This window comes from Dendrobates tinctorius, unplaced genomic scaffold, assembly GCF_039654945.1.
Source record: "Dendrobates tinctorius isolate UK_male_01 unplaced genomic scaffold, ASM3965494v1 ptg000018l, whole genome shotgun sequence".
Taxonomy (NCBI): domain Eukaryota; kingdom Metazoa; phylum Chordata; class Amphibia; order Anura; family Dendrobatidae; genus Dendrobates; species Dendrobates tinctorius.
In genome coordinates, this window is record NW_027361686.1 from 11353477 (window position 1) to 11367968 (window position 14492).

The following is a 14492-nucleotide window of genomic DNA, read 5'->3' on the forward strand; positions in this document are numbered from 1 at the left end:
TCTGAGGTCAGAATAACAGAAGGATAACGGATCAGAGCAGAAAGGGTTAAATAGGCGGATGGACAGAACGAAGCCCAAGGTCAGGCAACAAAATATCAAGCATTCAGAACTCAAGGCACAGGGGCGCAAACCTCACTAGCAGAATGTACATCTGACAGTGGTCTGGGAGAAATAGCTCAGTTAAGTAGCATGGCAATTGCCTGGAATAATGAACACTTGGAGACAGTCGATGCCTCTGAGTATCAGATTGGCTAGTCCAGCTGTCAATTAACACACTGACAGCTCATCACATCCCTGAACCAGACTGGATGGCCATGCTGTCAAAGTACTGACTGCTTTCGCATGCCCCTGTACGAGATTGGATGGCCGAGCTGTCAGTAACTGTACCCTAGACACACTGAGGGGTAGAAACATGACATACATGCAGTATGTATTACTATTAGTGGGTCCAGCACCTGCTTAGCCAATACATTCCCCATAGCAGATTTTTAAGCTCATATCATTTTATGTTGTTATTCTGTTTGTGGTAAGATTCCCTGAAGTTTCCTTTCTTGAATGTATTTTATATATCATCAGGTGGTCCAGAAGGTGAAAGCTAGTGGTCCCCGCTTGTCACTAACAGTTCTTGATGAACCCAGCTATGAAAAGTTGCATGCTGATAAAATCTCACCATTGTCCCTCCTTACTAATAATATCCCGGAGTCATGTCCCAGACCCAAACTCTGCCTAGTACGGAATGAGGGAAAAGGCTTTGGGTTCACTACCAGTGCTACGGGCGGTAAGCTATGACACTCTCATGTACAATGCTCTTATGTATTATTATTTATCCTGATAACAGATTTCATAATATTTTTATTTCCAGTCGGAATAAAACCCAGTGAATCCACTCTATTTTCTTCCACAAGCAGTCCAAATTGTAGATTTGTGCCCTGATAGTAGTTCACTAACGTGGTTTTCAGTTGTATATAAATAAAGCCTGAAGGGAAAAAGCAATTTTTAAAAAAATGGTCCCCAAATGATTGAACTCATGTAAAATAACAATATCAGATAGTACTCGCCCTTCCCAGGTCCAGCACAGGCTCTTCACTGCTGTTTTTGTCTCGGTGTTTGGCTGCAGCGGTGCCATTCTGTCGACATCTCACAGCACTGTTGCAGCCAATCACTAAGCTCAGTAACTTGTACCGTCCACATTGGTCAAGCTATTGAGCTGTGATTGGTTGCTGCAGTGATGTGAGCTCTCCACTGATGCAGCCAAAATTCCAAAAACAGCTGTGGGAAATCGGTGCTGGAACCGGGGTTAGTGGATACTCTCTGATTTTAGCAATTTACATAAGTTCATTCATTTTGGAGCTATTTTTTTTTTTTTTTTTTTAAAGAATGTTTTTATCCTTTCACCCAAAACCAGAGTAAAAACATGGTCCTAATGTCCTAATCCTTTGCAAAAATGTAAAGGTGCTTTATAATCTTCTGTCTTCAGTAGTGCCCCGCTCCTCTGCCTCGTGGCTTCCTAATTTCTAGCTGGCAGAATACTTTTAAAAATTGACAGTTCAGACTGCGCCACAAGCAGAGGCAGCTTTCCATTGATCCTGCCAGCTTCTGAGTGGTGCAGGTTCCTTGCCTAGGAACCCCACAATTATTAGACTGCAAGGTGGCCAGTAACCTAAGGCCTGTTTCACACTTCCGTTTTTTCAAATCCGTCAAAATCCGTTGGTTTCCGTTAAAAAACGGATCCGCCATTTTTTGCAGGATCCGTTTTTTTTGTCCCATAGACTTCCATTAGCGGTTACCGCGGATCCGTAAAAAAAAACAGATCCGTTTTTTTAAAAACGGATCCGTTTGCATCCGTTTCCGTCAAAAAAACGGAAACGGATCCGTTTGGCGGACACAAAAACGGAAGTGTGAAACAGGCCTTAGCAACAAGCTGTATGTAATAGAATTAAAAATCCCCCCATTATTGAAAACAGAGATTATTTTTTAATAAGAGGTAAATTATAAAAGATGCAAAATTCCACTATATCTAATATCTGCTGTGGATATTTTCCTTCTTTATAATGCTAGATAATAGGGTTTGGTAAAACCTTCACTTTCTGTACATTGTACTGTACTTTCTTCTCTAATTTTAGGGTGAATTATACAACTGAAATTCCAAAATAAAAGGAAAAAGAGTAATTTGAGGCGAAGACTATAATTCACAGTAGTCTAACTGATATTATTATTCATTATTCCCATCTTGTTTTGTACAAGGCGTACGTGGCACATTTCTGCTCACAGTTGAAGATGGGGGGGCTGCACAAAAGGCTGGTGTTCCTCAAGGAGCTCGACTTCTTGAAGTTAACGGTGAAAGTATTGTGAGCTTCACAATGAGTCAGCTCTCTAAAAAGGTAAAATACTGAATGACATGACAGATGGAAAACTAATACCATACGCTGTTGGTATTACATACAGTGTTTGTAATGCACTGGTGGTCAGCATTAGGCCGGGGTCACACTTGCGTGTGTAATGCGAGAAACTCCCACAAGTCTCTCGCATCAATACCTGGCAATGCCGCCGGCACTCGGACCGGAGTGTTCATCTGCATAGAAATACATGTAGCCGCACACTCCGATCCCGGATATTGATGCGAGAGATTCGCACGAGTTTCTCGCATCACACTCACAAGTGTGACCGCGGCCTTACAGCAATAATCACCAAAGACAACACTGTATGTAATAACCACAACATATTCGTTTTGTTGCGTCTTAGAATTTCTTAATATCCTTAATATCTATGTATATATACTGTTAAATAGGTTTCAACTGGTTACATGTACCAAACTTGCCATGGCGGAGAATTTGTCTAGCCTTTTCAATATACTTGCCAAATTCTGAATTCAAGCTTGTTTCCGCTTGCTTGTATATGAAAACTTGCTCTCTATGTTTTGAGATGCGCCATTTTATTTTTCAAAAATAAATCTTCCCTAATTCTGTAACTTAAACACAAGTGCTTACCCAACAGAGTGCGCATGTCATGGGGCGACTGGCCCTGCGTGACCCGACCCGAAGATCTGTTGGTCACCAAACAACAAGAAAAAACAAGGGGACACCGGGGACACAATTACAACGATGGGCCCTTCAATAGGGAACGGGGAAGTGGACACCTCCTGCACTCTCCTAAGGAAGAGCCCTGAACTCTCCTCACATTCCCTATACAGGTTCTTTCAACCTGTCGCCGACCAGGATACCTAGGTCCCTCACTTACCCTGCACCTATCCCTTACTAGAGAACTGGCAAGTGCGGACACTGGTCCCACCGCTGTACTAATAAGACACCAGGGAAAATAACAGACAGGGAAAAACAACAACACTTAGCTAGCTCTGCAGTCGTGCACCGGACCGCAGAGTAAGGCACCCGAACACCGCTTCCGGCAGGATAACCACTGCTCCAGAGCAGCTGCAAACAGCACTGCTCAAGATAGCTTCTCTCTTCAGCACAGTTGGCTTCCAAATGACCAGTATTACCAACAGTGAGCTACAGCACCTGATGACCTTTTATAGGAAGGAGGGGGGTGGTCACCACCTGCTGACTAATTAAACATGTAGTAACACCAGCGACCACCAGGGGGGAAACCCAGCAGCAGACTCATTAAACTTGTAGTAACACCAGCGACCATCGGGGGGAAAACCCCAGAAGCAGACTCACTAAACTTGTAGTAACACCAGCGGCCAGCGGGGGCAAAAACCCATATTAACCCCTGAGGTTTATAAAAGAGAATCCAGACTATGACACAAATCCAAAAATGGATCTTGACAGCACGTTATTTAAAATAATTTTTGAGCCTGCTCCATTGCTCGCCTAAAATTAAACGAGTACAAAAATCACCTGAAAACAGAGGCACATGCTTGCTTTTGAAACTAGATTCTGCCTAGATTTCCTGGATCCTTCCTATTTTGTAAAGGCATGTGGGCTTTTCATTTATTTTTTTTAAGTGAAAACTATTTTACATAATATACACCCCACAGCCATAATTGTTATGATTAGGTAACCGAGGAGGATAACGGGGAATAGACTAGGCAACCAGATAACCAGAGAGGTTGGTAGCTTAGCGGATTGCAGACCCCTAAACTGACAACACAACTAGAATTAGCCGTGGGATGTACCTACGATGCCCTAGACGCCTCGGCACAGCCACAGAATTAACTAAGCCTAAAGAGAGAAATGGGAAAGCTAAACTGCCCCAGAGTAGAACCCCAAAGGAATAGATAGCCCCTGAACATATATTGCCAGTGAGACAAGATGAGGCACAAACACAGGCAGAGAATAGAGTAAGCAAATGATGGGGCCCAAACTGTCTAAATAGAACAGGACAGGAAAGGAATTGCCTGCAATCACGCAAAAAACCCTAAGAAAAATCCAACACATCTGATATGCAAAAATACTGAGGCCACACGACCTCTCCCCCCAAAAGTGTTCACAACACATAATGCCATTATTGCCACATATTAGCAACTTCACAAACATTATTTTAGGTTTAATTAAATTACTTTTCATTTGGATTAAACAAAATTTTTAAAGAGGTTATGGGTTTGCAACCCTTCACATAGTAACTGCAGACCCTTCTTCTGAGGCCAGATAACCCTTTTAAAGGGAACCTGTCATCAGGTTTGGCCGATATGAGATACGGCCACCGCCTTTAATAATAATAATAATAATAATAATAATCTTTATTTATATAGCACAAACATATTCTGCAGCGCTTTACAGTTTAACAGTTTCAAAACACAAGTCATAAGTAACAACGTTAACAATACAATAATTAAAGCAAGATAAGACGACCCTGCTCGTGAGAGCTTACAATCTACAATGAGGTGGGGAGATACAAAGTACAGGTGTGTATTTACAATGGTATATTTACAATGATGGTCTTTCAGTGCTTATCTACAGCATTCTATAATGATAAGCCCCTGATCCTAACTGCAAGAGAAGAAAAATAACTTTTATTATACTCACCTGGGGGGCGGTCTGGTCCGGTGGGTGTCGCAGGTCCAGGTCTGGCGCCTCCCATCTTCTGGCGATGCCACCCTCCTGTTTACTTCACAGGCTCCCCAGCACCGTGCTCCTGCACAGACATACTTATCTGCCCTGTTGAGGGCAGAGCAAAGTACTGCAGTGCGCAGGTGCTGGATCTCTCTGACCTTTCCCTGCGCCTGTGCACTGCAGTACTTTGGTCTGCCCTCAAACAGGGCAAATAAGTATGACTACGCAGGAACACTATGCTGAGGAGTCATGAAGCAAGGAGGGCAGCGATCATAAGAAGATGGGAGGTACCCGAACCGGAACTGTGACACCCATCGGACCGGACCGCCCCCCAGGTGAGTATAATAAAAGTTATTTTTCTTATCCTTCAGGTCGGATTGGGGGCTTATCTACAGCATTATAGAATGCTGTAGATAAGCCCTGAAAGACGGTGGCCGACAAGTTCCCTTTAATTATACAGTACATGGTGTTCTTGGATAGTCTGAGCCCCAGAAAACTGTTAAAGTAGCATGAGTCATTAGTACACAGGAGCTCTGTGAAATTGTGTTGCAGATCTTAGTAAATATCTTCTCAGACCACCTTTTCATTGAAAACTTTCCAAGTTTTTACAAAATTATACATTATTTCCTACCCAAAAAGTATGTATTTGACTGCTGGGGGCCCTAAATTTTATGCATTCTCTTCCACATGCTGTGGAGAAAACCTGCAGAGAAAATTAACCAGAGATGCAAATTTGATAATGATACTTCACCTTTAGAGTATTTCATTGTAAACTAAATTCATATCCATATTAGGAACTTATCCCTTATTGATATTGTTTCTTTATTTGATTTGCAGCTTGTTTCTTTGCTAAGAATAACAAATTAATCCAAACTGGAGTGCCTGGTGGACATTTGGCGTGGCCTTGAACCTCAGAGTACCATTAGTAGTGGCATGCCTCCATCTTCTTGTTTTCGGATTGACAGCGCTTTGCATTGTCTTAGCGAGCTATGTCAGTTACTAATTGTGAGGCATAGTGTGGGAAAGACTAAGTGCAACACGAAGGGATGAGGGGAAGGAAGCCCAAAGACTAGGGAATGGGGGAGTGGAGACCCCCAGGCAGATCTAATAAAACCCTGCCAATCCTACCATCCCTATATTGGTTCCACACCAATCGCTGAGCAGGAACCATAAGCCCTGTATATCCCTAGAGCTAAGCCCTGCATAGGGAGGAGATGAGCACTGGTCATTCCCCTTTGATAACTAAAGACAACAAGGGAGACAAACAAAGAGAGAGGAACTGTTGGAGTATGTTTATTGCAACAACTCCATTCCTGTCTATGAGGGTTTAGTTAATAGATTTGTATGCTGTTTATAAAGGTAAAAAAAAACTCCCAGAGGCTCACACAGGGAGAGCATGTGACTTTATTTCCTGTTTTCCTGTGTCTGTTTATGCGAGAAGCAGCCTGCTATAGATGCTGCACAGATAGAGACACATAAATGATTTATTCCTGATCTATTAAGCTTATATATTTTCCTGATTGTTCCTGAATAAAGAAGCTCTGTTGTCACATGCTTGGAGAGTATCCTGAATAATCCACTGCTAACAGGTAATGAGCCCAGAGTGAAACAGAACCCTAGAATAACAACGCAACAGAAACCCAGAGCAAAAGCAGCACAAAGCAACAGAGAAGATGTCCACTAGCAGAAATCCTGTCAAGTTCTCAGTGCCAAGCCTCACTAACCAGAACTACCAGTCCTGGAAATTCAAGGTGAAGATGCTGTTCATAAGAGAAGGTACGTGGAATTATACTCAGGAACAATTGCCTCATCCATTAACAGATGATTGGCTAGAGAAGAATCAGAATGCACAAAGCACGATCTCCCTCAGTGTAGATGATAATCAGATTGTGCATATTTGCAAGTGTGCAACTGCAAAGGAGATGTGGGATGAGTTACAGAAAGTTCATGATAGATCAAATCTCAGCAATAAACTTTATCTCATGAGAAAGCTGTATCAGTCTAAGCTAAGTGATGGGCAGAATATGAAGGACTATATAAGAAAAACCCTAGAGATTGTGAAGCATCTCATGGGTATTGGAGAAGAAATGAAAGATTTTCATGGTGCTGCACTTCTATTAAGTGGTCTTCCAGATAGTTATGACACACTCGTGACTGCACTAGATGCACGGCCAGATGATGAGCTGACACTAGAGTATATTAAAGGAAAACTTGTGGATGAATTCAAGAGAAAAGCAGAGCATGTAAGCAGCAGTAATGAATCCAGAGCAGAAACAGCATTAAAGACACCGGATTTCCCTAAATATAAAGCCATCTAAGAGAAACTTGTGAATGTTTTGTCTGTAAAATGCCCGGCCACATTAAAGCAGACTGCAGAATTTGGAAAGCAAGAATGAGTCAGCTTAAAAAAGCAGAACAGTCATCAAAGGGTTAAAACAGCTGTAAAGGAAGATTCTGCATGTGTTGAAGCTGCATTTAATACCAGTACAGGCCCATTTGCAAAGCACATATGGTGTATAGATTCTGGTGCAAGCAGCCATATGACAAATAACAAGGATTTCTTCATTGACCTTCATGAAAGCAAGTCATAAAATGTCTTCTTAGCTAATGGTCACTATATGACTTCAGAAGGAGTAGGAGAATGCAATGCTACTTCCACTGTCTAGTTTCCTCAGCACAAAGCAGAAAGATCCCAATAAAGGATGTTCTCTATGTTCTCAGCCTTGAAAGCAATCTTCTGTCAGTAAAGAAGCTCACACAAAAGGGAATGTAGTTACTTTTAAAGATAACAGCTGTATTATCTCAAAGAAGGGTCACACTCTTGCATACGAAAAAATTCAAGATTAAATTTATCATCTAAAATGCTAAGAAAGAGTGTACAGTGTTGGACAAGATCTACATAAGAACTGTATCCATGTATGGCACAGACATCTTGGGCTCAAAGACTCAGAAACAGTAAGGAAGCTAGCTCAGCTTGCAAATGGTATTGAAATCAAGCAGTGTAGTCAAATGATGAAGTGCACTAGCTGTCTTAAAGGGAAAATGTCCAGAAAATAAGCACCACTAGATCTGCACAGCCACTGCTCTGATACATACAGATGTATGCGGTCCTATGAGTGTTCAAACGCCTAGCAAGAAGAGATATTTTCTCACAATTATTGATGACTACTTCAGAAATAGAGTCGCCTATCTGCTTCACAGTATGGATGAAGTTCCACAGAAACTTGAAGACTATCTGCTGTAGTGTTTAGCAAATTTGGAAGAATGCCAAAAGCCCTGCATGCAAATAATGGAACCGAATATACAAGTGGTAAGGTGCAAACCATTTTGAAAAAGGATGGAATCATGTTCCAGACTTCCATTCCATACAACCCAGAACAAAATGGCATTGCAGAGAGAAAGAACTGTACTCTCTGTGAAAATGGAAGAAGTATGTTGTTTGCTGCAAATCTACCTACAATGTATTGGGGTGAAGCCATCATGACAGCTTGCTATCTTCAAAACAGAGTGCCAGGTAAAGCCACAAAAAACTCTATATGAGCTATGGAACTGCGAGAAACCTAACCTGAAGCACCTCAGGATATTTGGAAGCAAAACATTTGTGTATGTTCCGAAAGAAAAACGTTCCGAGTGGGAATCACACGCAAAGCAAAAAGTCCTGGTGGGCTATAGCAAAACTCAAAAGGGATACAGAATCCTGTGTAAGGGGTTACAGAGACTGTTTTAAACCTCACACATGTTGCTGTTAAACATTGGTAAATGTTATTGTTCTACTCATATATATGGTTATGTATCTTGATGCTGCTATGTGTCCATTTTATATAGGGAGAGTGCAGTACTCCAGTTATCCCACTAGAGGGGGCATATTAGGAATAAATAGTAAAAAGATAGCAACTAGTTAAAATAGGAGGGGCCAACTGTGGGTAAGTTGTAGGATTTCCTAAGTTCTAGTCAGTAGGGCCTGGGAGCCCGGACAGGGCAGTTGGACCCCATAATGTTAAGAAAGTAGCGTGGTCATCTGGGGCCTGGTGGTAGAAGGTCACAACAGTGAGAGAATGCAGGGCAGCTCCAAAATGTGGCAGCTAACTATGTGGGCTGATGTCCTTTTGTCTGGAGCGAAACGACAGGGGAACTCCAGAAGATAGTTAGGCTGACCCGAAGGAACGCTACGGTACCGGACGAGTCGGTATGACCCTAAAGCATTCTGGAAGAAGTGAGGGAAAGCACAGGAAAGGCAAAGAATGTACTCTGTGATGATTCCTGTGATGTTACTGTGACTGATCTGGATGTACTGAGAATGGAACCAAGTTGTTTATGTTAAGTTGGAACTGGATTCCGTCTCTCTTTGTGTGATTCTGACAGGAAGCAAACCTCAGCATATCAGAGAGAATCAGGATGGATTTCCTGAATTCTAGTCAGTAGGGCCTGGGAGCCTAGACAGGGCAGGTGGACCCCGTAACGCAAAGAAAGGAGCTCAGTCGTCCAGGGCCTGGTGGCAGAAGGTCACAACAGTGAAAGAATGCAGGGCAGCTCCAATATGTGGCAGCTAACTGCGTGGGCTGATGCTCTTTTGTCTGGAGCGAAACTGACAGGGGAATTCCTGAAGATAGGCTGATCCAAAGGAACGCTGCGATACTGGATGAGTCGGTATGACCCTGGAGCATTCTGGAAGAAATGAGGGAAAGCACAGGAAAGGCAAAAAATGTACTATGTGATGATTCCTGTGATGTAACTCTGACTGATCTGGACGTACTTAGAATGGAACCAAGTAAAGTTGTTTATGTTAAGTTGAAACTGGATTCCATCTTTCTTTGTGTGATTCTGACAGGAAGCAAGCCTCAGAATATCAAAGAAGATCCAGATGGATCAAAAAATGGACAGAAAGGTATGCAGCAAAGGGGACATTATGTGCATGTGGTGGGAGACCAGGTCATGATTGAGCAATTTTTGTCAGCCATGACTACGGCCCTGGCTCCCCTCACACTTGGCGTAGTGCAGCAGAATCCAGCAGCCTTGCAACGTGGAATGCCTTGGATGAGATAAAGAGAGATGAAGATATTGTTAATGTGACTGATACTCTGGATGTGGATGTGACTGATACCCTGGATGTGACTGACACTTTAATGGTGGCAAAAAAGTTGACTCTGAAGATGGCGGAAAATGGTGCGAGATGTAGGATAACACATGTTAATCCCACCCCTCGTGGGCGTCTTGACTTAGAAATGGCGCAAAAATCTGTTTGGCAGAGTTGGCGGCCTAAGCTGGAGATGCAGACCCTGGTGAATGGTGCCCGCCTGTGAATGGTGGGCGCGTTTGAAACTAGCAACAGATTGCAGAGAAATGGGTAGAGCATCCGGAATGACCCCACCTTGGAACAGGTGGGTCCCAGAAAAAACCCCTTATGTAGCTACGTGGCACCATTGCAAACTACGGCACCATAAGTGATGGACCACTCATGCACTTGGTGCTGCGGCGGCATAGGCCACATCGAGTGGAAGTGGCGACAGGAAGAAGAGAAGGCCCGACCCGGAAGACTGAGGGGAGCCGCTGACGAGTTCTGGACCCAGCGATTCCTCATACCTGCAAAGGAGCGGCGTCGGTGGCTGTCAGAGCCGGAACATCGTCAACGGGAGCTGGAGGCAAAGGGAAAGAAAGGTATGTCGCAAAGGGGACATTGTGTGCATGTGGTGGGAGACTAGAGTGTGATTGAGCAATCTTTGTCAGCCGCGACTATGGCCCTGGCTCCTCTCACACTTGCACCCAGAGACCAACACAATAGCAGCAGAGATGTAGTGATTGATGAAAACTGTATTGCTCAAATTCCATGAAGTTACACCAGTTATTCAACCTAAGAAGCAAGAACAAGAATCTCAATCACCAAACACAGATGGCAAAAAGGAAAACACTAAAGTGTGTATTAGCTCTGAAGCCATCAAAGAAGAAACAGAAGAACCAAGTCACCCTTCAGTCAGGAGATCAGAAAGGCCAAACAAAGGTATCCCAGCTAGACGCCTTTCTTATTTGGTCCGAACACTTCATGAACCAGAGCTACAGTCATGGCAAGAGATGCAAAAACTGTGTGTCCAAGAGAAGCAGAAGTGGATAAATGCTGCTAATGAAGAGATGGAGTCCCTTCACCAACTCCAGACATGGGAGCTGTCACACATGAGGGAGACGAATTTCCTAGAGTGGACTCTCTGGGCCAAGGTTCCAAACCTGCCCTGGGTGAGGGACATAGTGGAACAAATCCCTATACAGGGATTGTCAGGAGCAGACCTAGGGGGTTCAAGTGTCCTGGCAGCCGGTACCAAGAGAGCGGCTCGTAGGGAAGCAGGAGCCTGAGGAAGGGCTAGCACGTGGTTCCGGATGGGACTGAAGATGATGAGTATTGGTAGTGCAGAGGAAGAGGGATGGTAGCTGGAGGTGAAGAACCAAGGGGAAAATACTCCGGGCGTGGAAACCAGGGTCGAGAGCCAGGGCCCAGACTAGAGGGAACGAGAACTAAGACAGGGTAAGACAGGGCAGAGGTGAGCTATGAGGAACTAGGAGCAAGGGGGTCTGAGTTAATATCACAGATTAATGCGATAATCAGGTGCCTCCGGAAAGAGAGTGCAGCCTAATATACCCCTGTATGTACCCCCATTGGCCAGGACAGTGCTTCTGGGTGAGGGCGCATCGGTGTTATAAAATGTAGAGAGTGCGTGCTGCTGTGTCCTAAGCGGTCCAGTGCACATGTGCGAACCCCGGAATCCCGTGGCTGGCAGCGAGGCCGGAACTACAGGAGGAGGCAGGCACGCCGGAACAACGGAGCAAGAGGATCCACCACAGGGAGTGGGACAACTGCCAAGCGAGTGTCGGAGGAATGGTCAACAGCCAAGGGAGTGATGGAGGACCGGGCCGTGTCCGAGTGAGTGACGGAGGACCGGGTACCCGCCTGGAGTGTAACAGGAGCTTACTGAGCTACCACAATGAAAAGGAAATTGCAAAGCTAGGTGTAATTCTCAACCAGCACTTTGAGACTAAGGACCTTGGAAATGTGGCATTTTATTAGGGAACCTAAATCCAGAGAGAGGAAGATGTGAGTTTTCTTCTCAACCAAAGTTCTAAAATTTCCACAATACTAAACTAGCTTGGAATGTCAGAAGCCAAAGGTGCGTCAACACTAATGGATCCGTCCTACTTAATGTTGAAAGGAGAAGAAGATCTGCTACCAAGCAATGAGAGTTACAGACAAGCAGTGGGGGCGCTTCTGTACATAGCAACCACAACTCGTCCGGATGTCACTGCCGCAGTTAGAATTCTCTGCCGACATGTAAGCAAGCCACGCCAAAGAGACTGGAATGCAATTAAAAGAATTTTTCAATATCTTAAAGAAGCTCAAAAGCTTAATCTTAAGATATCTGCATCAGGAGATGTCACTCTCAGAGGTTATGTGAATGCAGATTGGGCTGGAGATTCAAGTGGTCAGAAATCAACAAGTGGTTACTTGTTCAAGTTAGGAGAAAATTCAATTTCTTGGTCTAGCAGAAAACAAGTGTCAGTAGCATTATCTTCTAGAGAAGCATAATATATGTCTGCTGCTTATGCAAGTCAAGAAGTAATTTGGTTGAAACAACTTTTGGAAGATTTCGGCAAGCCACTAGCTCAACCAACAGTAATCTATGAGGACAACCAAGGATGCATTAAACTTCCAGCAGTGAGACGATTAGTGCAAGGACTAAACACATTGATGTAAAACATCACCACTTATGTGACTTAGTGGAACGTGGTGTACTCGAGTTTGTTTATTGCGACTCTGTCAAGATGATAGCTGATGGTATGACAAAGCCATTATAAAGAACCAAGTTTGTGGACTTCAGAACCGCAATGGGACTAACAGGATAAGTAGTTGTTGAGTGGGTGTGTTGGAATATGTTTGGTGCAACAACTCCATTCCTGTCTATGAGGCTTTAGTTGATTTGATTTGTATGCTGTTTATAAAGTAAAAAAAACTCCCAGAGGCTCACACAGAGAGAGTATTTGACTGTATTTCCTGTGTCTGTGTATGAGAGAAGCAGCCTGCTGTAGATGCTGCATAGATAAAGACACATAAATGATTTATTCCGGATCTATTAAGCTTACAGTCATATGTTAAAGTTTGGGCACCCCTATTAATGTTAACCTTTTTTCTTTATAACAATTTTGGTTTTTGCAACAGCTATTTCAGTTTCATCATCTGTCCCGGAGGATCTGTCTGCAGCGTCGGCTTAACACCTCCCTTGCCGAACACCACAGGTGGCATCACGAACTATTCATCTAACTACATTCCACCATTCACAACTTCCCCTTTTAATTGGGCGCCCAGGGCCACGGTCCGGGTCACCGCTGCTGTGACACGCTGCTGTGACTCGTCCCGCTGATACCGGCCCGGTACCGAGTACCCCACGGCCCTGGGAGGGCGACCCATAAACACCAAGGTCCAAGTGTGTTAATTGGAGCTGGAGGGAGGTTGCCGCAGGGTCCAGCAGTCAGGAGGATTAAGTAGGCGTCTGCAATGCCAAACGCAGAAACCTTCTGCATCCAGATGCAAAGCGACTGTTGCATCTGACACACCAGTGTGACTAGTGCGAGGGTGCTTTTGCACACAAGTAATATCTCCCCTATACGACATCAGGAGACAAGACTGTATGCAAGCAAGCACATGCATTAATGCGCTGAGTCAGAAGAGAGGGACAGAAATAATCTCCTAATAAACTAAAGGAACCTTTTTTTTTAAAACGGACAACTATATAGATATGTATTCAGTTTACTATGCAATTTATGACTGACAGACCCCTTTCAATGCGCATTTGACTCTGTTTGGAGCATCACACAGAAGTTATTGTTGTTACATGTTGTATGATTGTAATATGTCAATGTGGGCAAAGCTTAAATGTGTGTGCAAAAATGTGTTTTGTTCTTTATAGTTACATCAAAGTGGTTCTCGAGTAGTCCTCCTAATCCTGGAATCGTCTGCATGGGACATGTATGAGTTTCATGGAGTCACACCAAACATAGCATTTGCTGATACATCTTCCCTACCGTACCATCCACGAAAGCTTCACTTGGTGAGAGGCCCACAAGGATATGGGTTCCTTTTAAGGCAAGAGAAGTGTTTAGGAGGACACGGTAAGTAAATTGATGTGAAGAAACTACTGCAAATAGAAAACCAACAGAAAAAACAAAGCTGATAGCTTTTACATTATGTATATGCTCCTACAAGTGGAAAAGCTGTATACTGAGTCAACTTTTTAGGTAGGTGATCACCTGAGGTATAATATGGCCATATGTTTCAGCAGCATGCACCAATTTAGGTTGAAGTTCTGAAAAGGTATTACAAGTGACAGGGCCACCATAACTAGTACAGTAGCGACCAAAAGTTTGGTATTTTCTTAAAAAGTGTGATTACTTCTGTCTGGTTGTTGTGATGCCATTTTCCTGGTAATTTTAGTAAACTGGGTG

At 43.7% G+C, this 14492-nt stretch overlaps 1 protein-coding gene across 1 annotated transcript in view; it reads left to right on the top strand.

The window, feature by feature from the left end:
* Positions 1 to 14492, top strand: part of NHERF4 (NHERF family PDZ scaffold protein 4) — a 205440-nt gene that overhangs the window by 142803 nt on the left and 48145 nt on the right. The window contains exons 5-7 of the mRNA XM_073566463.1: positions 577 to 778; positions 2245 to 2381; positions 13958 to 14159. Of these exons, the coding sequence (XP_073422564.1) occupies positions 577 to 778; positions 2245 to 2381; positions 13958 to 14159 (541 nt within the window). The remainder of the gene's footprint in view (positions 1 to 576; positions 779 to 2244; positions 2382 to 13957; positions 14160 to 14492) is intronic.